At 44.1% G+C, this 23,209-nt stretch overlaps 1 protein-coding gene across 4 annotated transcripts in view; it reads left to right on the top strand.

The window, feature by feature from the left end:
* Window positions 1–23,209, top strand: part of LOC136677759 (probable E3 ubiquitin-protein ligase HECTD4) — a 70,487-nt gene that overhangs the window by 42,799 nt on the left and 4,479 nt on the right. For all 4 annotated transcript variants that reach the window (XM_066655373.1, XM_066655372.1, XM_066655371.1 and 1 more), the window contains 29 exons: window positions 156–259; window positions 430–591; window positions 1,204–1,352; window positions 1,803–1,882; window positions 3,714–3,877; window positions 4,501–4,738; window positions 5,918–6,054; window positions 6,203–6,329; window positions 6,475–6,612; window positions 6,779–6,915; window positions 8,121–8,281; window positions 8,504–8,685; window positions 9,192–9,397; window positions 10,556–10,686; window positions 11,090–11,295; window positions 11,434–11,613; window positions 12,364–13,745; window positions 14,013–14,220; window positions 14,349–14,572; window positions 15,360–15,505; window positions 15,903–16,006; window positions 16,354–16,477; window positions 17,691–17,881; window positions 18,255–18,401; window positions 19,622–19,741; window positions 20,138–20,293; window positions 20,585–20,688; window positions 22,319–22,540; window positions 22,734–22,900. In XM_066655373.1, coding sequence (XP_066511470.1) covers window positions 156–259; window positions 430–591; window positions 1,204–1,352; window positions 1,803–1,882; window positions 3,714–3,877; window positions 4,501–4,738; window positions 5,918–6,054; window positions 6,203–6,329; window positions 6,475–6,612; window positions 6,779–6,915; window positions 8,121–8,281; window positions 8,504–8,685; window positions 9,192–9,397; window positions 10,556–10,686; window positions 11,090–11,295; window positions 11,434–11,613; window positions 12,364–13,745; window positions 14,013–14,220; window positions 14,349–14,572; window positions 15,360–15,505; window positions 15,903–16,006; window positions 16,354–16,477; window positions 17,691–17,881; window positions 18,255–18,401; window positions 19,622–19,741; window positions 20,138–20,293; window positions 20,585–20,688; window positions 22,319–22,540; window positions 22,734–22,900 — 5,797 coding nt within the window. The remainder of the gene's footprint in view (window positions 1–155; window positions 260–429; window positions 592–1,203; window positions 1,353–1,802; window positions 1,883–3,713; window positions 3,878–4,500; window positions 4,739–5,917; window positions 6,055–6,202; window positions 6,330–6,474; window positions 6,613–6,778; window positions 6,916–8,120; window positions 8,282–8,503; window positions 8,686–9,191; window positions 9,398–10,555; window positions 10,687–11,089; window positions 11,296–11,433; window positions 11,614–12,363; window positions 13,746–14,012; window positions 14,221–14,348; window positions 14,573–15,359; window positions 15,506–15,902; window positions 16,007–16,353; window positions 16,478–17,690; window positions 17,882–18,254; window positions 18,402–19,621; window positions 19,742–20,137; window positions 20,294–20,584; window positions 20,689–22,318; window positions 22,541–22,733; window positions 22,901–23,209) is intronic.

Raw genomic sequence — 23,209 nt, 5'->3', positions numbered from 1 at the left:
GGAAACCCACGCAGACACAGGGAGAACACACCACATTCCTCACAGACAGTCACCCAGAGGGACTACAACCCACAACCTCCAGGTCCCTGGAGCTGTGTGCCTGCGCAAATCTAAATTGCAGTCCTGTAACTATTTCTGTTTGGTTTTGTGTGCAGGTGAGCGACTGGGTGTTGTGGAAGCTCAGTGTGAGAGACTGAGGATGTTGTATCGGGACTGTGCTCGTCCTCCTCCTCCTCCTCTCCAGACAGATAGAAGACAGGTGAATGGACCTGTGTATCTTCATGAAGAGAAATGCAACAGTATTTAATATCATATGCAGACCTGCCAGGAGATTATGTTCAGAAGTATTTTAAACACCTGCTCCATGAAGTGCCACTAGCAGAAGCTCTAATTAATTAACAAGGTTTTGTTTTGTGTCTTCTCTCTCAGCCAAAGGAGATCACATGGTGTCCGTCTCGTGTTTTCCCACCTGTCCGTGCCTGCATGTTCTCCTCCCATTTGACCTCTGTGACCTTTCTTGCGGACCCCAGTGCTGGGGGTGGCCTTCCCAGAGGCACTTTCATCTACGCCACATCACCAGTTCCTGTTCAGGTAGCAATTCTGGGGGCAGATATCAAACCATTGTTGGAAACACACCGTTGTTGCGACCTGTATATCTTTTTTGATGCATCAGACAGGCCTAGTCCGTTGGGCTCTGTTGATACTGGACGTTAATACGCATCCCGTATCTTGACGTTGTTTGTATACGTGTTTAAAAGAGAAGTGTAACAGCGTTTGTGATTAAATCTAGCTCCTGATCCTGAGGTGGTTAATTATCAGAGCTATATACAACCTACTTGTTGCTCTTTACAGCTACTGTGTTGAATGACAAAGCTGAATTTGTGTATAAACGCAATGCTGCTTGTCCCCATTTACAATATGATGTCATGTAGCTCCGCCCTGTTGTTCCAACCCTTGCGGCTGTGAAGAGTACAGAGAGCCATGGAGCGCAAGATTTCATTTGAATGGTGCACAGAAAAATGGGATGTGATCAGTATCTCGGTAAATGTCTTGTTTCGATGATGAGCCAGTCACAGGGATCAACTGTTAATGCAGTGTGAAAACACAGCCTGAGAAAGGATTATGACGTCCCTACTGAAAGCTAACTGAACTATTTTAAAATTAAGTGTCACTTCATGGTTTTCTCTTTATTCCCATTGTCAGGCACCGTCCTTTTACTGGGAAATAGAAATCGTGTCCTACGGAGACTCTGAGGATGACAGCGGCCCAATCGTATCTTTTGGTTTTGCCACAGAAGCGGAAAAGAGAGACGGAGCATGGACCAATCCAGTTGGCACCTGTCTCTTTCACAAGTATTGTTTTTATTGTTTTTTATGTCATGCATTTTGGATAGCTCTTCTCTACAAAATATGCCCAAAAGTTTGTTGATGCTTCATCCAACGTTTCTTTTTAAAGCTATTTATTTGGAGTTTGTGATGTTGGGTTAAAACTGCTCCAAAGCTCAATGAGAGGAGTCTTTAAACCCCCTGTTCTGTGCTTTGCACTGGGCACTGTGTCCTTTGCCTCAATTGTAGCTGCTTCAGAAGGTCCCCTTTACATTAATTATTTTTCCAGTAAAATACTCAATGTCCGCATTTTAAAAGGGTGTTTACAAACTTTTGGACATACATTCCTTAGATTTTTCTCTCTCTCATCTAATACTCCATGTCTTCTGACTCACTCCTCTCTCCATCTCTCTCTCCCTCGCTCTCTCTCTCTTGCTTTACCTCTTTCTCCTCCCTCTCTCCCATTTTCTTCCTCAGTAATGGGAGGGCTGTACATTATAATGGCTCCAGTCTGCTCCAGTGGAAGAGTGTAAGACTAGATGTATCTCTGCTTCCTGGTGAGTTGGGGATTATTTTTTTTTATTTTTTTCCTGCTTTCAAGAGTCACTGTGTCTGTCCTTCCACTTTCACTGCGCTCCACTTTTTGTGTAATCAAGTCTGTTAAAGCCCATTTTACACCAGATGTGGTTAATGCGTTGAATTGAGAATTCTGAAAAGTTCTGCACCATTTTTTTGTTTAATCAAATAATAATAAGTAATAGCATCATTACTTTAATAAGAACTAAATGTGTACCGTTTGTTTTGGTGAAACATGTGAAAACGCAATCATCAATGTGGCTTTTGACAAATGTTGCTGAGAGGTTCTGGCGTAAAAGAAATTGAAGACACGCTCTCAAACGTTGACGAATTAAAGGCTAAGCAGCAGCGATATGAAAGTGTCAACAAAATAAATACAGTGGAATTTAAGTTCTTAACTTGTGTTTATTGATAGTCAGAAAACATGTTATTTCTTACTAATTCAAGGAATAAGGTTTAAAAGACTGTTGGTCCCTCCCCACGGTGTTGGGAAACTCTAATAGGCGTCTTGCATGTGACGTAAATGGTGGACAACTCTAGCTGCACTTAATTTAATGCAAAATGACGAAAGGGTGTGTTGTTTGTGGCTGCAATCATTCAATGTACAGTGGGACATCTGTGCACAAATGGCCCAAAGATCCCAAAATATCCAGAAAATGGACTAAATTTGTCAACTTTAAACGGGCACTTTGGAAAGGACCATCCGCTCACTCCGTTATCTGTAGCTCATTTCACTGGCGCTTTTCCAACAATATGGGCATGTAAGGACACCAACGAAAGGTGTTCAAGAGCCTCTGTAACATGGAGGTAAACAGGGTAAGGACACTCACTTCGCCTGTTTTAGTTGGTGTTAGTTAATGTTAACTTGACTTGCTAAACTCGGTGGCTCAGATTATACTCGGCTACGTAGCTGCATTACGGAGGTTTATAGTGTCGGATGAATTCGAGTTCGACTTCGATCACATTTACAAGAATAACGGTACCTCTAAATTTGAGTTTAGCTTATTGCTAGGCTATTGTCATGAATAGTGTTGGTTATTTAGCTAGCTAGATACTGTCATAACAGTCAGTCATAACGGTGTTTTACCGCGGCGTTGTTCAGCTGTTGTCCACCAGTGACGTCACGGCGGCGTTCAAGAATTTCCGTAGAGAGCTCGGGTTTTTCCGTCAATTTAATAAAATTGTCTGTTTTACAGCAAATTAAACTGCTATTTTCATTTTAATTCATACTTATATATGTCAGTAACTACAATAACGTGAAATATTCATGGAGGTCCATTAAGTGGTGCTTAGCCTTTAAGTTTAAATTCAGTAGCAAAAGAAGTAAACGTACTCCTGTCCTGCCAAAAAAGCTGACACACTTGTGATGGACCCAGTGGATCTGTAAGTCCGCTCACTCTTGCTTACCAGGAGAGATAATCATTACACAAAAGACAGACATCCACTGTTTTTGATTAACCAGTTAGTGCCTGTATATTTACCTCTCTCATTGGGCAACATTTCATGTATTTCACTCCGCTGTACATATGAGCATCTGTTTACTTACAGCTTCTCAGGGGCTTGAATGTTCCTCCAACTGTTAAGATGGATTTCCCCAATGTCCAATGAGTTAGTTGGGGATTATAGTTCTATAAATGACAAGCACCATCATTAAGGCTGATTTTTCAAGTTGTTCTCCTCATCCTGGAGTGTCTGAGCTTCGTCTTGTTACATCTCGTGTAAAATGAGTTGAAGCCCTTAGCGCTGAGATCGAATGGCATGAGCACAGCACATGAGTTACATCCGCTCTCCACTGTGGTCTGGTGTTCTCAGGAGATGTAGCTGGGATTGGCTGGGAGCGTTTGGAAGGAACTCCTCCTCCTCCAGGACAGGCTCCTAAAGGCAGGGTCTACTTCACGTACTGTGGTCAACGGCTCAGCCCTTACCTGGAGGACGTTGCTGGAGGCATGTGGCCTGTGGTCCACATTCAGAAGAAGGTGAGCAGTGGATGTTCATATGGAACCAGTTCTCTATAAATGGAAATTATGCTTTGTTAAGTTAGCACTGCTCTAGGGCTCTGTCTTTATGTATGCTGTTTGTCCACTTTGTTTTACATGCACCAACTCCAAAACACATCATCAGACGTATAAGAGGCAGCACATACATAAAGCACGTTATATGTATAACAACATCTGCAGACAATGACAAGCAATATGACAGTTGCAATGTCCTTACACACAGCTTCACATTGTCTTATAGAGTGTGGAATGAAGGAGTTCCTTTACTTATTTTGTCTGTAGTTTGGTACTTTACAACACCTCCCATCATTGGACGCAAGGCAGGAACACACCCTGGAGGGGGCGCCAGTCCTTCACTGTGTGTGTGTGTGTGTGTGTGTGTGTGTGTGCGTGCATAATGCCAAATGTTTGCTAGAGTCGTTGTCGTTTCATTGACTACTGTGAGTTCTACACCTGTTTAAAAGATTAAGGTGAATTACGAACCCAAGGAGCCAAAGCTAACTGTTGTTAATGTGAATTGTTTGTTGATATTTAATGCAAGGAACTTGAATTGACAGCCTATGTACAGTTGTACTCATCAAACACTCTCTCTTGATTTCTAGAACACGAAAATCCGCGCTAACTTTGGATGCCGGTCGTTTGCCTTCGCGGAGGGCCAGGCTCATAGGAACGCAGCCGATCTGTGTATGGACCTGTCTGAGGAGATCAGTGCCAACTTTGAGGCTTTGCCCTTCGCCATGGCTTCAGACAGCGATAACGATGCTGGAGCTAGCGTAGCATCCGACTCTGGGTCTCATGGTCCTCCCTGCCGCATTGCCGCAGTCGCCACTGCTCAGCAACGTGAGGCTTTTCTCTTTACGTTGCCAGAATGAGAATGAACAGTACAGAGTAGTGTGAGAATACTGTTTGTTACATAGCCCTGTCCTGCTGCTGAGATTTCTGACTGTCCAGCAACTGAGTACAGGGAACACATTGTTTAAGATGATAAAGTCAACCTGAAATTGGGATACATCGCCTGTCTTGAAAGATGTTCTTGGTTGAATTAAGTGCAGTTCTTGAAAAGACAAAAAAGAATTTCAGTGTCACTGTACTGACATTTACAACAACTTAATATTAACAAAAATATTATAACTAACACACACACACAGAGTCATCTAGATTTATCTTTATTTGCCTTTTTTATTCCTGCTTTTGCCTCAAACATTTAGGAAAATATAAAGTGATTAATAGCAGGATGCTCACTTAAAACGTACATTTTTTGGAATACACACAGTTCATTCATTCCTACCTAGCCTACCCGGAATCATTGGGCGCAAGGCGGGAATACACCCTGGAGGGGGTGCCAGTCCTTCACAGGGCAACACACACACACACACACACACACACATTCACTCACACCTACGGACACTTTTGAGTCGCCAATCCACCTACCAATGTGTGTTTTTGGACTTTGGGAGGAAACCCATGCAGACACAGGGAGAACACCACGCTCCTCACAGACAGTCACCTGGAGGAAACCCACACAGACACAGAGAGAACACACCACACTCCTCACAGACAGTCACCCGGAGGAAACCCACGCAGACACAGGGAGAACACACCACACTCCTCACAGACAGTCACCCGGAGGAAACCCACGCAGACACAGGGAGAACACACCACACTCCTCATAGAGCGGGAATCGAACCCACAACCTCCAGGCTCCTGGAGCTGTGTGACTGCGACACTAACCTGCTGCACCACCGTGCCGCCACACACGGTTCATAATCCAGTTAAATCGTAATGGATGAATTATGCCCTGGCCACTGTTTTCCAGCCCTGAAATTGGTCCCATACAGGAATATGTGCTGATTTCTGTTTCAGGTTTACTTTGTCACCCCAGGTATAATAATAACTTGGGGATATATTTTCATATTCATACAGGAATCTGTTAGGTCTTTATTCATTTCTGTGTAGTGTGCATTTAAAGCAAAACCCTTCTCAATCATTCTACTCTCTTCTGTTGTCTCTGGTTAATAGAGTATAACAGCGATGCCTCCTGCTGCTACAAAGTGAAACTAAGCTACGAGAACCTAGTGACCTCGGGGCCGGACCCCCACCCCCCACCAATCGCTGATGATGAAAGTGACGATGAAGATGATGACGATGTGCCAAGGGTACGTCTAAATGATATCTTTAATATAAAAGAAATATGACAAAAGTAAAGAATAATCATTCTCTTAAATAATGCTCTTTTTTCTGTTGGTAAAATAATTTGTTGCTCTTTCTACTGTGGCCCACCCTATTCTCACCCTTTGTCTGTAGGAGGATCACTATGCCTTGCTGGTGAAAGCCTGGGAGACCAAAGTGTTCCCTACTATCCGCCGCCGCTTCAGGAACGAAGCAGAAAGGAAATCAGGACTGGATCAGATCAAGGGAGCGCTCCAACTCGGTAAGAATTGTTTAGTTTTGGTGAATAACTTTTGATTTGCGCACAGACCTCAGGTCCAAGGAAATTGGCACAGTATGTGAACGGCTAAAACAGGGTGCACTTGATGTCTGGAAATCAGAGTTTTCTGTGTCTGTGCGTTCGTTAGGAATGGTGGACATTGCCCGTCAGACGGTGGAGTTCCTGTACGAAGAGAATGGAGGAATTCCCAGAGACCTTTACCTCCCCACAATAGAGGACATTAAGGACGAAGCCAACAAATTTACCATTGACAAAGTCCGCAAAGGTACCTCCTCACTGACCTACAGTCACACACACATTCCATTTTCAGTCTCTTGCTCTCATCCTCCCCTTATACCTCACTCTCTCTGAAGGATGGAAATGAGTTACAGTTGTTAAGACAACTCTTATTTGTTCTTCATGCTCTCCCTGTTCTCTGTGTATCCCCTCAGGATTGACGGTGGTTATACGGTGTCCTGACAGTAATAACACGGGCAGCAGCACAGGAGGAACAGCTTTGCCCAAATTTGCCATCCGTGGCATGCTCAAAACATTCGGCCTCCATGGAGTGGTGCTGGATGTGGACTCTGTAAGTTCTCTATAAAAGTTTGGTAACACTTTACAGTAGGTGATCATTTATAAAGCTAATAAGCAGCAGCGATATGAAAGTGTCAAACAAATAAATACAGTGGAATTTGAGTTCCTAACTTGTGTTTATTGATAGTCAGAAAACATGTTATTTCTTACTAATTGAAGGAATAAGGTTTAAAAGACCGTTGGTCCCTCCCCACGGTGTTGGGAAACTCTAATAGGCCAACAACTCTAGAAGCTGCACTTAATTTAATGCAAAATGACGAAAGGGTGTGTTGTTTTTGGCTGCAATCATTCAATGTACAGTGGGACATCTGTGCACAAATGGCCCAAAGATCACAAAAATATCCAGAAAATGGACTAAATCTGTCCACTTTAAACGGGCACTTTGGAAAGGACCCTCCGCTCACTCCGTTATCTGTAGCTCATTTCACTGGCGCTTTTCCAACAATATGGGCATGTAAGGACACCAACGAAAGGTGTTCAAGAGCCTCTGTAACATGGAGGTAAACAGGGTAAGGACACTCACTTCGCCTGTTTTAGTTGGTGTTAGTTAACGTTAGCTTGACTTGCTAAACTCGGTGGCTCAGATTATACTCGGCTACGTAGTTGCATTACGGAGGTTTATAGTGTCGGATGAATTCGAGTTCGACTTCGATCACATTTACAAGAATAACGGTACCTCTAAATTTGAGTTTAGCTTATTGCTAGGCAATAAGCTAAATTGTCATGAATAATGTTGGTTATTTAGCTAGCTAGATACTGTCATAACAGTCAGTCATAACGGTGTTTTACCGTGGCGTTGTTCAGCTGTTGTCCACCAGTGACGTCACGGTCGCGTTCAAGAATTTCCGTAGCGAGCTCGGGTTTTTCCGTCAATTTAATAAAATTGTCAGTTTTAAAGCAAATTAAGCTGCTATTTTCATTTTAATTCATAGTTATATATGTCAGTCACTAAAATAATGTCAAATATTCATGGAGGTCCATTAAGTGGTGCTTAGCCTTTAAACAGCTGACGTAAACCTACACTCCAACCCGCATAATTTGTCATAGTCCTTTTTAGGATTGTTTAAAGCAGTTTTTATGAAAACAAATATTTTATAGACACCTATGTAGGAAAGATGACCTACAGTAAAGTTTCCTCAAACCTTCTAAACCTTGATGTGTTTTTGGACACTCGTGCTGTGTTGTGTGTGTCCCCAGGTGAACGAGTTGGTCCAGGTGGAGACGTACCTCCGTAGTGAAGGTGTGTTGGTGAGGTATTGGTACCCCATTGAGATGCTGGAGCGCCCTCCAACAGGATCCCGCAGGACTGCAGCCAATGGCCTTGTGTCTCTGGACAGCAGCAACATCCAGATTCACAGGTAGAATTCAGACACAGTCGACGGATGCATTCATCCATCCGTACATTAATGAACGGTGCCAACTTTTTCCTTTGTGTTTAATGTAAAATGGTGCACTTCTCATAGGCTTCCAAAAGGGATGGGATCAGAAAAATAAATATAGAAAACATGGTTCACAGTAAATGGTTATCAGTGGTTTTTTTGTCAGCGGATCAGTGAACTGTGTTGATCTGTGTGTTTCAGGGAGCTCTTGCGCTGCGAGAGTGCTTTGGCACGTCTGTATTGTCGCATGGCTTTGCTCAATATCTTTGCTCCAAAGAGCCCTCACACCTTCACTCGTCTCTTCCACATTCCTGCCGTTCGTGACATCACCCTCGAGCACCTGCAGCTCCTGTCCAATCAGCTGCTGGCTCCGCCCCTGCCAGGTAAGTTAAAACTGTTTAAAATGCAACTAAATTTAAAATCTTTTTATTTAACAAAGATTTTATTGTTGTCCCCTGACAGAAGACAGAACAGAACTCACTCTCTCTCACTCTGTCTCTCTCTCTCTGCCTCTGCCTCTCTGTCTCTTTTTCTCTCTCTCTCTCTCTCTCTCTCTCTGCCTCTGCCTCTCTGTCTCTTTTTCTCTCTCTCTCTCTGTCTCTCTGCCACTCTCTGTCTCTGCCTCTCTCTCTGTCTCTCTCTGCCTCTGTCTCTCTTTTTCTCTCTCTCTGTCTCTCTCTGCCACTCGGTCTCTCTCCCCCACCTGCTGTGTGTGTGTGTACTGCCCCATATAACCTGTGTGTGTGTGTTACTGTCATTGATGGGTTACATATTGAGGTCACAGTTTATTGTACAACATTTTAAAAATATTTTTATTTGAAATATTATTAATGTCAGTTATTTATTATTAACTTCCATGCTGACTTTCCTGTCCTCCTTTCTTTTCTAGATGGCTCCATCAGCTCGAGCTCCATCCTTCTGGCTCAGTCAGTCCTTCATAATCTTCAGGGTCAGAGTTGCTCCCCCACTGAGCTCTTCTATCAGGGAAATGCGCAGACCATCCGAGAGTGGCTGACCGTGGCCATAAGCAGAGCCCTGCACCAGGGAGAGGACAGTTTACTGGAGCTCACTAAACAAATCTGCTGCTTCCTGCAGGTATTAAACCTTTCTCTCTCTCTCTATCCTCTGGCATCTGCCAATATCAGTATTATACTGACTCTAAATCAGCTATTAGGTTTATGGATTTGTTTGTTTGGTCTCACCCCTCTCACCCTCTTGTTTGTGGCACATTAGTATATGGGAGGGGGGAAACTTTTCAAGATGGGTGGTGACCATGGTGGCCATTTTGAAGTTGGCCATTTTGGAGCCAACTTTTGTTTTTTCAATGGGAAGAGGGTCATGTGACACATCAAACGTATTGGGAATTTCACAAGAAAATCAATGGTGTGCTTGGCTTTAATGTAACTTTCTTGAGTTATTTACAAGTTTCTGACCACTTATAAAATGTGTTCAAAGTGCTGCCCATTGTGTTGGATTGTCAATGCAACCCTCTTCTCCCACTCTTCACACACTGATAGCAACACCGCAGGTGACTGTCTGTGAGGAGTGTGGTGTGTTCTCCCTGTGTCTGCCTGGGTTTCCTCCGGGTGACTGTCTGTGAGGAGTGTAGTGTGTTCTCTCTGTGTCTGCGTGGGGTTCCTCCGGGTGACTGTCTGAGGAGTGTGGTGTGTTCTCCCCGTGTCTGTGTGGGTTTCCTCCGGGTGACTGTCTGTGAGGAGTGTGGTGTGTTCTCCCCGTGTCTGTGTGGGTTTCCTCCGGGTGACTGTCTGTGAGGAGTGTGGTGTGTTCTCTCTGTGTCTGCGTGGGTTTCCTCCGGGTGACTGTCTGTGAGGAGTGTGGTGTGTTCTCCCCGTGTCTGTGTGGGTTTCCTCTGGGTGACTGTCTGGCTGTAGGCTCTGGAACTTGATAAGGGTTACAGATAATGAATGAATGAAATTTAATTGCCATTAACTGCTATTTTTATATATATATATATATATATATATATATATATATATATATATATATATATATATGTATGTATGTATGTATGTGCATGGATTTATAACAACAGACATGTGATGGTACTGTAATTTTTTATCAATTATTTATAAGTAGATGATAATATATTGGTAGATAATTGTAATTTATCTCATAATTTATAAAAAGACTAAAACAATTTAACAGCGGTAGTGCACAATGCACATCAGTGAAATTAGTGTGACCTTGTCTCTCAGGCTTCTAACTTATATTTTTGTTTTGATGACAATCAAGAACGCTCCAGAGCAGTTCACATCAGAGGAGTTCCCAGTCTCGGAGTCCAAAGTCAGCATGGACGTCAGCTTCCCCGGCGCCACGTTTGTGGTCGTCTCCTGTAAAGAGAGCAAGCTTGGCTGCCGCAAAGAGTGAGTTTGATATTTGTTTTGAAGTTTGAATCATGAACCATAGAACTGTCTACATTTTATATAAATATTAATAAATGAATGTGCTTTTAAAAGTTAATTCATCACTGAATCATATTTATAGTGTATGTTTACACAACATGATGGTCTTCAATATTATTCAGTAGTGTATTGCTGATTTTTCCACAGCACCATTTCACACTGTAATATACTTTAAATAGTAATTCATTGTACACTCCTCGGCCTGTGGTCTTGTACACTCAGTATTTACGGTTGCTGCTGCTCAATAGGCTGCTTGACGTGTTCATTGAGTGTGCTCCGGTTGTCAGTCACCAAGAACAATTCCATGTCTGTGTATCGCACGTGGTGAAATAAACTGATTTTGATTCGGCTCTTCGTCCCTCAGCTCTTCTCTGTATAAAGCTCCCTGGGCTCGGGTGATGGTGTACGGTCTCGGACACAAAGTGAGGCGTAACGGTCAGCTGAATCTGATGGAGGCTGTGTGTTATCCTCTGGACGCTTCCCCTTCAAACACCGGACTTACACCTCCTCCTACAACCAACCAGTATCCCAGTGTTATCATCCCCACGGACAAAGTCCACATCAAGTTAGGTATGACACATACAGATGTGCAGAGTCTTGGACGACTGAGTGGGTTTCTTTTTTATTATTATTATTATTGTTGTTGTTATTTTCCAAAAACATCTGACAGTACGAAAATGCAGATTTTTTGCTGGTCTCTCTTCACAGGCGTGTCTCCCCCTCCTGGGGCAGTGTTGGTACTGCACTCTCTGCCCCTGGAGTTTCCTCTGGCCATGGCCTTCGCTGAGCAGTTGCTGACCTGGACTCTGGGAGACAGCAGTGAGCGCTCGGAGGAGGAGCTGGACACTGTTCCCTCCTCTGTGCTTCTGCAGGTTGTGGAGCTGCTGGGTAAGAAGTGGCAGATTTCTGCCCTTTTAGTTTCAGTGTTCTTTGTATTTCTGAAATCCAAAATACTAGCTTGAATATACCTCTAGGCCTTTAACAATGGCTGCTTTTTTTTCTGGGTGATATATTGTTCTAGGAATAATTGCTATAAACTGTAACTGACATAAAGAAAATAAACTAGTGTAATGATGAAAGTATACACCTTAAAAGGGCAATGAACTTTTTACAAAACGTAGTTATTAAAGACAATAGAACTGGAATATAAACATTGTTTACATATTCTAAATTAATTGTGTGTGTGTGTGTGTGTGTGAGAAAGAGAGGGAGAGAGAGACTGAGTGAGCGAGGGAGGGAGAGGCGGTGAGCGAGTGAGAGAGACAGTGAGTGTGAGTGAGAGAGACAGTGAGTGTGAGTGAGAGAGACAGTGAGTGTGAGTGAGAGAGACAGTGAGTGTGAGTGAGAGAGACAGTGAGTAAGAGTGAGAGAGACAGTGAGTAAGAGTGAGAGTGAGAGAAACTGAGTGAGTGAGAGAGACAGTGAGTGAGAGACACAGACAGACAGTAAGTAAAAGAAACACCAAAAGTTATTAAAATCATTACAGGAGAAGACTTAATCCTGTTTTACATTTAATTTGTGTACAGTACAGACCTTTTATTCCAAGTAACTTTTGGGTTTTTTTTATTAATTAAAGACAGTGACAATGTAATTATCCTGTTATCAAATTACCTTAATCATCCCATATCCATTTTCCAGGTGGACTTTTGTGGACCACTGATCTTGCACCTTGCATTAAAGAGTTGGTCTTCCACCTGCTGGCTGAGCTTTTCCGGAAGATCCATCACCTGGAACAGCGCAAAGGCCCCTCAGGCTTATCCAGCTCCATCGCACTTCTCCTCAACCCGTGTCTGGCAGTGCTCATGGCTCTCCAGACGGAGCTCCGAAAGCTTTACGACCGTGAGACTCAGAGCTGGGGGCTGGCAAGCGGGAGCTCCTGCACTTCGGGGAGCAGCGGCTCTTTGGCTCTCACTTCCGAGCAAAGTCGTTTTTCTACTTACTTCCATTCCCTCATGGAGGTGTGTCTGGCTGTGGCGGAGGTCACATTGCCACTTAACGTGGGCAGTGGAAGTGGAACGACAACCGTGGGCACCCTTTCGTCTTCGAGCGCTCCTAACCTCAGTGATTCCTCCTCCTCGTCCTCTTCTTCGCCTGGGCAGACTCCTCAAAGCCCAAGCTTGTTGTCTAAGAGAAAGAAGGTAAAGCTGAAGCGTGAGAGAGCTGCAGCTTCGGTGACGGCTGTGACTGTAGGTTCGGGAAAACGAGGCTCTGGGAGCGGTGCAAGGCTTTCAGAGAGTGATAGTGCTTTGCTGAATGTGGCTGGGGGAAAGCCTGAAGATATGTTGTGGTTCCATCGTGGCTTAACATTGCTCATGATAATAAGGCACCTGACAAATAAGGACCCCCAGGGTCTAGGCGTCACTGGAGATGCTGTAGCTGATGCTTGTCAGGCCCTGGTGGGTCCTACCGCTCATGGACGGCTCTTGGTACTTTCCGGTATTCCCACACACTTGGAGGAATCTGTGGTTCGCAACGCCATCCGAAAGGCTTGCAATGCGCACGGAGGTCTCTTCAAAGACGAAATCTTCATCCCTCTCCAGGAAGAAGACCCCAAGAAGATTAAAGGAGCTGCAGTCAGAACCCCAAGCACTCCCCAGGACACCAAAGCAGAACGGCCTCATCCAAGCACAGTGGAAAGTCCTGATAGTTCTAGCAGTGCAAATCCAGCAGTGAGCATGAGTGCTTCAGCATCAACCAGTCAGACGTCTATCTGCAGCTCTTCTCAGGGGGTCTCCAGGACAGCCAGCGAGCTCTCTGTGGACCAAGAGCTGTTAGCAGGCACTGTCGCCCCTCAGCCACAACCTCAAGGACCCCCAGAGGCTCACGTAGTGTCCAGTCAGGAAAGCCTGGACATTTCCCTCTGCAGCACAGGAAGCCTGGGTAGTCTTGGAAGCCTCGGTGAGCAGTTGGAAAACGGAGAAACCGCCTCAGTGTCAGACGGAGGATCCCTGTACACAGTCACTTCACTTGAAAACAGCGCCAGCATGGCACGCCCCATTAAAGGCTATGCTGTCATAGAGGTAGGGGAACACCTGATATATAGCCTTGAGCAAGGCACTGAATCCCCCAAATGCTCCCCAGGCACTGGGGATGGCTGCCCACCAGTCTGGATGTGTGTTCACAGCCCCTAGTGCACTAGTGTATAAAGACAAATAAAGAGATAATTTGCTTCAAATGAAAAATAATTTCTTAATCATTGCTGTTTTCACTGTTTTTACTGTTGAGACCCTTTCAGGACTGAGGTTTGTGTTTGTCTGACAGAACCTGACTCTTCTGTTTTTTAACAGGTACGAGCCAGAGCCAAATTGGAGAAGATTCGAGCCAGTCTCTTCAACAGCAGTGACCTCATTGGCCTGTCCAGTCTTGAAGGAGAGGAGGAACTGATGGAGATGACCAATGAAGAGATCCTGACGGCCTCCAGCGTTAACCAGAGTTTATTTGACACCCAAGGCAGCTCTGCTCTGGAAGACTACTTCCTTGACAAGTCTATCAGAGGTTGGAGCTCTGGCATTTGCTTTTTGCTTACTTTATTCTAGTCAGAATATACACAAAGGTGTAGAATCAAACAGCTGTAGAGACTTGTAATCCCTCAGACTTGTAATCTTCATTTGATGCTCCTCCAGGGGACAAGCTGGTTCTTGGGGCACGGGATCTGCTCACAGACATATTTAAGAGTTGTGTCCACTCCGAGCAGATGCTAAGCCTCACCCCGACCAAGCCAGTGAAAGCGTCCGATATTTATCTCAGCAAAGAACAGATCAGCTCTCAGACACCTGGCAACCTGCTGCACGTTTTCTTCAACCACATACGACCACCTAAAAAATTGCTGGAGGATCAGCTCACACAGGTCAGTGGTACAGGTTACTATCAAATGTGTGACAAAATTGTAATGTCTGTCAGGCAAAGACCTTATTTCTCCAAAATACTGTTTCAGGACAAAGAAAAAATGGAATGAAATTGTAATGGAAATTAATGTAAAATAAAAAATATATACTCCAGTAGTGAGTAGTACTCAGTTCTGGTGCTGACAATTAAGTGGGTGTGGGGGCAGGGGTAGAGCTACAAAACTCTTCAACATCATCTTATATTGGTCCCTTCATCGTGACGCGTTCACACAGCGTAAAGAACAGAGGACAGTTTTAGATTATGCCTGATGCAGCAGGAATTTAAACCCTCACTGCATAGATCTGCATCTGCCCACACCCCTCCCACCCCACCACCATCTTACTCTGTCAATTTTGAAATGATCAGCACCATGACTGAAAATTACATTTTCTCTCAGGCTTTATTTATTCGGTAATTATCTGTAACCCTTATCAAGTTCAGGGTCGTGTTGGGTCCAGAGCCTACCTGGAGGGGGGCACCAGTCCTTTACAGGGCAACACACACATTCACTCGCACACTCACACCTACAGACACTTTGGAGTCACCAATCCACCTGCCAATGTGTGTTTTTGGACCGTGGGAGGAAACCGGAGCACCCGCAACCCACAACCTCCAGGCCTCTGAAGCTGTGTGACTGCGACGTTAACCTGCTGCACCGCCGTGATTTTTTTTATTTTTTTTTTTTATTAATTATTAGCATCTCAGTTTTTCATTAAGAAACAATAACAGCGATACTTGTGTATCTACAGATTCTTCGTAAATATGGCACGGTAAAACCCAGCAAATGCAAATACAGCAAGGCAGGCAAGGAGCAGCACCAGGGCAAAGTGGTCAGCACAAAAAGACCCATCACCAAGCCCCCAATAAAAGAGAAGTCTGTACTCAACAGTGTCCGGTGAGTCTTTTTTGCAAATTTTCTAACTTTGAAAGTAAGGGCGTCCATCCTACATATGCTGTTGTAAGTCACTTCTACATCTGCCTTGGGTACAGCTTCTGTACAAACATCTCAGTGTATAGATGGGGAGGGTGTGTTCAGTGTGACGCTCACTCTACTGTTTAAGAATAGTGTGAAGTTTGCAAGTACTCCACACTGTAGCCTGGTGTTACAATATCAAAAGGTTCAAGAAAACCATATATTGATGGCAGGTGTGTATCAGTCCACTCTGTAAAAGTGTATTATCTAATTAAAAATGTGCAGTATATATATTGCATCATCTAGAATTTGCTCTTAAATGAACAGACATCAAACGTCCAATACAATGTATTAATTATATTGACAATTATTTTGACAGTACTGCATTAAGTGAGAAGAAACCAGTCCTGAAGCCCAAGTCTCCAGAGAAAGCCAGACCTGATGAGAAAGACCCTGAGAAGTCACCTTCCAAAAAGCTTGAAGGTTTTCACTTTACATTTTGAGTGCTTAGTGTTTGTTATTGCTCTGTGCAGAGACTATTTCCCATGTGACCCCCCCCCCCCAACCATGCAATGTTTAAATGAATGTAGATTATACAAGGTGTTGAACACTTGTTAGCAGTGGGTGCACCTTACATCACCTATTAGAAGTTGTATGTCTAAAGTGTTGAACGTATAGAGTGTTATAACCCACTGAGAGTGCGTACTCATGTCAGTGTGTGTCATATGAATAACATTCAAAGAGGTCCCAATATTTTTCCTTTTGGGTAATTTCAGCAGTGTGAGACAGTTTTCTCATTGTTGCTCAATGCTGTCTCTCCCCTATTCCAGTTCCAGAAGAGAAGTATCTGACTCTGGAGGGTTTCCACAAGTTCACAGTGGACCGAGCCAAGCAGGACATTCGCAGTGTCTGGAGGGCCATTCTAGCATGTGGTTATGACCTGCATTTCGAAAGGTACCATCACTGTTTGATTAGAACAATGTTCTTTGACATGATATCTTTCTTTCTGTGGGAAGCAGGTACATCATGAACAAATGGGAAGTAGATGTGTAGCATTTATTTGTGACTAAGAGTTCTTAACCCAATGATAGTGAACCTTTTGGTTTTCTAGATCAGGGCTTCTCAACCTCTTCTGCCTCACAGCTCACTTGTTTATAACTGGAAAGCATAACGGCCCAAGGGGCTTAAAACATGTAAAATGGTCTCTTTTTTTTTTGTATTTTCTACCCTCAAGTGCTGACAGCGAAAACATGAGAATTAGAGCCTGAACAATCGCTTAAAATTTATATGTATTGTCCATTTCATTTCAATCACAGAAACTAAAATATGTAAGAAATGTAAAGCAAATAGAAAAGTTGGATGAAACTGATGACGTTAACACTAGAAGCGCTGAGTGGCAGTCATTTGACCGCTGATACATACTACTTCTTTGGGCCCAAGGAATACTAGATGTTGCTTCATGGTTCACTAGTGGTTCACAGTACACAGTTTGCGAAAACCTTGTCTAGATGGAACTTGGAAGGTTGTGAGAGTGGTTTTATGAGAGGTATAGCTAACATCCTTCCAGAAGCAGAAGAAGATGGATATGTTGTTTGATCCGCTTGATTAATCTTCTGTGCAGACCCACCACCCAATCATCATTCCTCACTAATCCAGTATTCATAGAGGTTCCTTGCAGCATCGATATTCAGAAATCAGATTGTATCCTGGTTCCCTGCAGCCACACTAAAGAAACTAAAGAAACTAAAGAAAATATCAGTTTTTCAGATGGTAAGAGGTTATAGCCTACCTCATCAATACAACAATAATGTTGTCTTTAATTTAAATTGTCAGGCAGTTTCACACACAAACACACAGCTTGTTGAATGAATTTGACCAATCGGAAAAGACCAAATGCCCATGTGCCGTGACATCACACACCCCTGTTATCCTCATCCCAAAAATGAAAAATCCCACAATAAAAAAAAACAGGCAAGACTCTTAATTAAAGCCCTAGATAAGTCTTACTGCAACCGTATATTTTTAACTCAACCCAGACATCGAGACCTAGACTCTGCAGATCACTGAGCTATTCACTGCCACGACACGCCAGGTCCAGCTTCTCACTAAGACGATTCATAGTGTTGTGTTTTTAAAATGTCAGTCCCAACCTCTTTCTCTTCAATAGATGCTCATGCATTGATACACGGCACGCCCAGAAAGCCAGCAGGAAGTGGACATTAGAGATGGACATAGCTCTAGTACAGTACATAAATCGTCTCTGCCGCCATCTGGCCATCACTCCTGCCCGCCTCCACCCCCATGAAGTTTACCTGGACCCCACGGATGCAGCAGACCCCCGTGTCTCATGCCTTCTGAGTAAGATTATAAACCTGTTTCAGCTTTTCATTGTTGGTATCTGTACAAAAAACATTTTAGTGAGGATTTAAAAGCATTCAGATGCTGATGTATGATTAGTTCTGGATTACAAAAGCCACTCCATTTTATCCCAGAGGTGCTTCACTCAGCAGCCCAGTGCTGAAAGGCTTTGTAAAGGCTTTGTTAGGCGCCTTGCTGCTCCAGAATGTATCGTTTTGTTTCATGCTGTTACACAGAGATTATACACACTCCACAGATATTAAGATGTTTTTTGTGTAACCTTCCCATTCCCTAAAAGTATTGAAGTTGTTTGTGTTAACAGCTTGATGTTTGACCACTGTATTGAAGCTGTTGTGTTTTGTATCTTCTGTAGACGTGCCTGTGGAAAGTTTGCGTCTGCGCTTCGCTCTCCTGCAGTCGCTCAACAACACGCTAGAGAGTTTCTTCCTGCCACTCGTGGAGCTCAGACAGACACACACATATCAGAACAGTATTGCTGCCCTGCTGTGTGAGGCCAAAGGTGAGGTTCCACATATGATCTCATTGTTAATGTTAATAAACTCTTACTTCTGGTAGGAGCTTGGAGTATAACCGCTGCTCCTTTGTGCTGAGAGGAGCCAGCTGAGGTTGGTATATCAGGCACAGCCAGCTGGGAGGAGGCTAACGTAGACCCAGGGCTCGCTGGGGGGACTATATCTCCCAGCTTGCCAGAGAATAATTGGGGATCCCTCTGGATTAGTTAGAAAAAGCTGTGTGGGGCACAGATACCTGGGCTTCTTTGTTCAACCTATTGCCAACATGAGCCTGAAATGGTCTAAGCAGAAAAGAAGCAGCAGAAGATGAGAAATGAATCGGATTTTTAGAAATCACAACAATCAACTTGATATTTTTTGTCCTATGGATGTGTTCCACTGAATGTCATTGCATCCTATAAAATAAAATAAAATAGCAAAGTGAGGCGGCACGGTGGCGCAGTAGGTTAGTGTCGCAGTCACACAGCTCCAGGGACCTGGAGGTTGTGGGTTCGGGTGACTGTCTGTGAGGAGTGTGGTGTGTTCTCTCTGTGTCTGTGTGGGTTTCCTCCGGGTGACTGTCTGTGAGGAGTGTGGTGTGTTCTCCCTGTGTCTGCGTGGGTTTCCTCCGGGTGACTGTCTGTGAGGAGTGTTGTGTGTTCTCCCTGTGTCTGCATGGGTTCCCTCCGGGTGACTGTCTGTGTGGAGTGTGGTGTGTTCTCTCTGTGTCTGTGTGGGTTTCCTCCGGGTGACTGTCTGTGAGGAGTGTGCTGTGTTCTCTCTGTGTCTGTGTGGGTTTCCTCCGGGTGACTGTCTGTGAGGAGTGTTGTGTGTTCTCCCTGTGTCTGCATGGGTTCCCTCCGGGTGACTGTCTGTGAGGAGTGTTGTGTGTTCTCCCTGTGTCTGCATGGGTTCCCTCCGGGTGACTGTCTGTGTGGAGTGTGGTGTGTTCTCCCTGTGCCTGTGTGGGTTTCCTCCGGGCGACTGTCTGTGAAGAGTGTGGTGTGTTCTCCCTGTGTGTGCGTGGGTTTCCTCCCAAGGTCCAGAAACGCACGTTGGCAGGTGGATTGACAGCTCAAAACTCAAAGCTCCAGACCCAGCGCAACCCTCTACTGGACAAGCGCTTACAGAGAATGAAAGAATGATTAGCAAAGTCTGAACTTACTGAAATTTGTTAGTCTTTACATTTATTAATCTTTGCAAAAAATGTATGTGATTCATTTCCCAGGCCTTATTTTTTACGACACCAAAGTGACTGTTATGAACCGAGTGCTGAATGCAACGGTGCAGCGCACGGCTGACCACGCAGCTCCTGAAATCACACTGGACCCTCTGGAGATTGTGGGAGGTAACGTCAGCGCTTTCACATTTTTAGATTCATTTACATTTTTATGTTTACAGCATTTGGCAGACGCTCTAAACCGAAGCTACTTATAGTCACAGTCATGTTACAGTCGAGAGGCAAGGAGTCTTTGCCAAGGATATGTTGTAGCATAGTGTGTTTATTCAAGCTAGGAATCAAACCGTAGGGTTTTTAGGGTTTAGAGAGCAGCGTTGTTGCCCAATACACAACACCAAATCATATGTTATGTCACATTACTTAACTAAGTAAGGATTATTTACTTGGACTTCCCATGATTACATTTGACAGCGAACTAGTTATTTAACAGCATTTACTGCGATCATACATATATACACCTATGCATGTTCAGTGAAAGATGTGTGTGCGCTCATGTGTGTACAGGGGAGATCCACTCCTCAGAAAACACCTACTTCTGCCAGGCAGCTCGGCAGCTGTCCAGCGTCCACTCGTCTCAGCTGTGTGTGAGGCTCGCGAGCGGAGGGGACCCCACTTACTCCTTCAACATCAGATTCACTGGAGAAGAAGTCCATGGCACCAGTGAGTGTCCAGTACATATTCACTCTGTGGTCGAGTTAAATTCTCAGCTTAACTTATCATTACTGACCAGAACCAAACATAATATCTCCATGATACCAGCTTCACAGAAGGCAGAGATATTTTCCTTTTAATGCATGTTAATGTCACAGACTTTACTTCAAGTAATTCTGGAGCATATCTGTTTGTTCATTCTTCATGAAATTTTCACACCATGTGAGGAACTTCTGCTGTTTTCTAAAGATGTGGAAAGTGGTGTGTTTTTAAAGATGTCTTCTTTTTTTTCCTTCTCAGGCGGATCTTTTCGCCACTTCTTGTGGCAAGTCTGCAAGGAACTGCAAAGCACTGCCCTCTCTCTGCTCCTCCTGTGCCCCAGCGCTGCTGCTAATCGCAACAAGGTGCATAACCTTCAGTGTCCCACTGTACACTCTTTTAACACTTTTTGAACATGGCGCCAAAGCCTGTGGCGTTACAGTCAGACATTTCTGTGCTTTTACACTACAAAGAAAAGGTCTTTAGCTGGCAAAACTAGGGCCATCCTTGTCTCCTAAACATGATGATCTAAAAAACAAAAATATTATATATATACAGTGGAACCTCTACCTACGAACTTGATCCGTTCCGTGACCCGGTTCGTAAGTGGAAAAGTTCGTTTCTCGAATCAGTTTTCCCCATTTAAAATAATGGAAAAGCAATTAATGTTTTCCATTAACAAAAGGAAGTCACCCTTTTTGCACTGATATATGTTTACAACACTCTCAAATTAGTAAAAAATACCTGTAGCGTTACTAAAAATAAAAAAGAAATACAGTGGAAACAGTAATAAAAAAGAAATAATAAGGTTTTAAGTGGTTACACATCGCTACCTTGAAGACGTGACGACTGGCTGGAGCAGTAACACAGGCACTGGCTGTATGACGGGAGGTGTGTGGGGGGAATAACGGAGAGTAGGTGGTGAATGTGGGGAGACGAAGCGTAGATACGGCTTAACTTAGCACGAATTTTGATGTCTGCTATTTACACTAATGCTAAACTGCTAAAGCTACAATGTGCTAATCTTAAAAGCTCACTCAAGTCTGGGCGCCGGGAGACTCGCCGATTGGGGTGAGTGGCCATGGGTTCGTTTCTAGAGTCATGGTTCGTTGGTGGAGGCAAATATTCAAATGCCCGGTTCGTATCCGTTCCACTGTGTGTGTGTGTGTGTGTGTATATATATATATATATATATATATATATATATATATATATATATAGAGAGAGAGAGAGAGAGAGAGAGAGAGAGAGAGAGAGAGAGAGAGAGAGAGAGAGCGCGCTCTGGTGTTTTCTGTAACGTGAACAGTCCAAGGAAATTTGTCATTTAATAAGTGCAAGTTTTCTGTACTGAGTGTAGTTTGGTGTGTTCTCCCTGTGTCTGTATGGGTTTCCTCCCACGGTCCAAAAACACGTTGGTAGGTGGATTGGCGACTCAAGTGTCCGTAGGTGTGAGTGTTTTACCTTGTAAATGACTGGCGCCCCCTCCAGGGTGTGTTCCCGCCTTGCCCCCAGTGATTCCGGATAGGCTCCAGACCCACCGCGACCCTGAACTGGATAAGGGTTACAGACAATGAAAGTTTTCTGTACTGTGAGAAATGTAAATGTTGCAAATATAAATAAACATAACTTTCTGCTCAAAAAACACATTCTAAGACAAAAAACGCTGTGTATTTTCTGTCAATGAATAAATCAATTAAAATGTATTTATATAGCGCTTCTTACAGCGGAATAATGCTGTGTATAACAGGCTCCTGCACTGCACACAGATGCTGAAAAAGTACGCTCTCTAAGCAGGAAGTAGAATCTATGAATGAAAAAAGTGTTCTGTTTTTACCAACATGTAGATACTGTTCTCAAAGGCCGTGGAGAACATTCGACAGTTCTCTGTAAACAGGTCTAGTCCTGGCTCACTTTGTTGATGAAAAACTGTCTGTCGTTTTTGCTTGAGATAAAGAACTCATTCCTTAGACCATACTAATGCTTGTGTTTGTTTAGGGGAAGTACATCCTTATGCCTTGCCCCATCAGCTACGCTGAAGAGCAGCTGCTGCATTTCTTCGGCCAGTTGCTGGGCATTGCCATTCGTGCAGATGTGCCTTTACCTCTGGATCTCCTGGGCTCCTTCTGGAAGGGTTTAGTGGGTGAGAGTCTGGACCCTGATGCAGATCTGCAGGAAGCTGATGTCCTCACTTACAACTACATCAAGAAGTTTGAAAGTGTATGAGATACTCGCTTGTTAATTTATCGTTTATGTAACATTTTATGAAAGCAGGACTTAATGGATGCCTTTGAATATTTAAAACTCTATACAGCACATTTGCTGATTTCCAAGGAGGGGGTGGTGATGGTGACAGAGTTCACATTAGATTAATAACGACAATAAGTCCTGACCCTCTCCTGCTTCTTTGTAGGTGACCGATGAAGCCGAGTTGGAGGCTCTTTGTGCAGAGATCTCATCTCAGAGTCACTCGGGAGAGAGTCCGGACTCACCCAGCCGTCCCTGCTGCACCTTCACTTACGTCACCATGTCGGGAGAGGAGGTGGAACTGTGCTCAGGAGGACGCAACATTACCGTCAGGTAACTGCTGTTGATTTTTATTTATTTCATTTTTAAAATTCTTTTCCCCTGTGAGTCCTTTCCTCATGGTATTCATCGTCGGTTCCATTAGTTAGTTTTATAAACACTAGTTAGTATTTGAGGCGGCACGGTGGCGCAGCAGGTTAGTGTCGCAGTCACACAGCTCCAGGGACCTGGAGGGTGTGGGTTCGATTCCCGCTCCGGGTGACTGTCTGTGAGGAGTTGGTGTGTTCTCCGTGTCTGCGTGGGTTTCCTCCGGGTGACTGTCTGTGAGGAGTTGGTGTGTTCTCCCTGTGTCCGCGTGGGTTT

Source organism: Hoplias malabaricus, chromosome Y (genome assembly GCF_029633855.1).
Source record: "Hoplias malabaricus isolate fHopMal1 chromosome Y, fHopMal1.hap1, whole genome shotgun sequence".
In the NCBI taxonomy this organism is placed as follows: Eukaryota; Metazoa; Chordata; class Actinopteri; order Characiformes; family Erythrinidae; genus Hoplias; species Hoplias malabaricus.
This window is presented reverse-complemented; position numbering and strand designations above follow the sequence as displayed.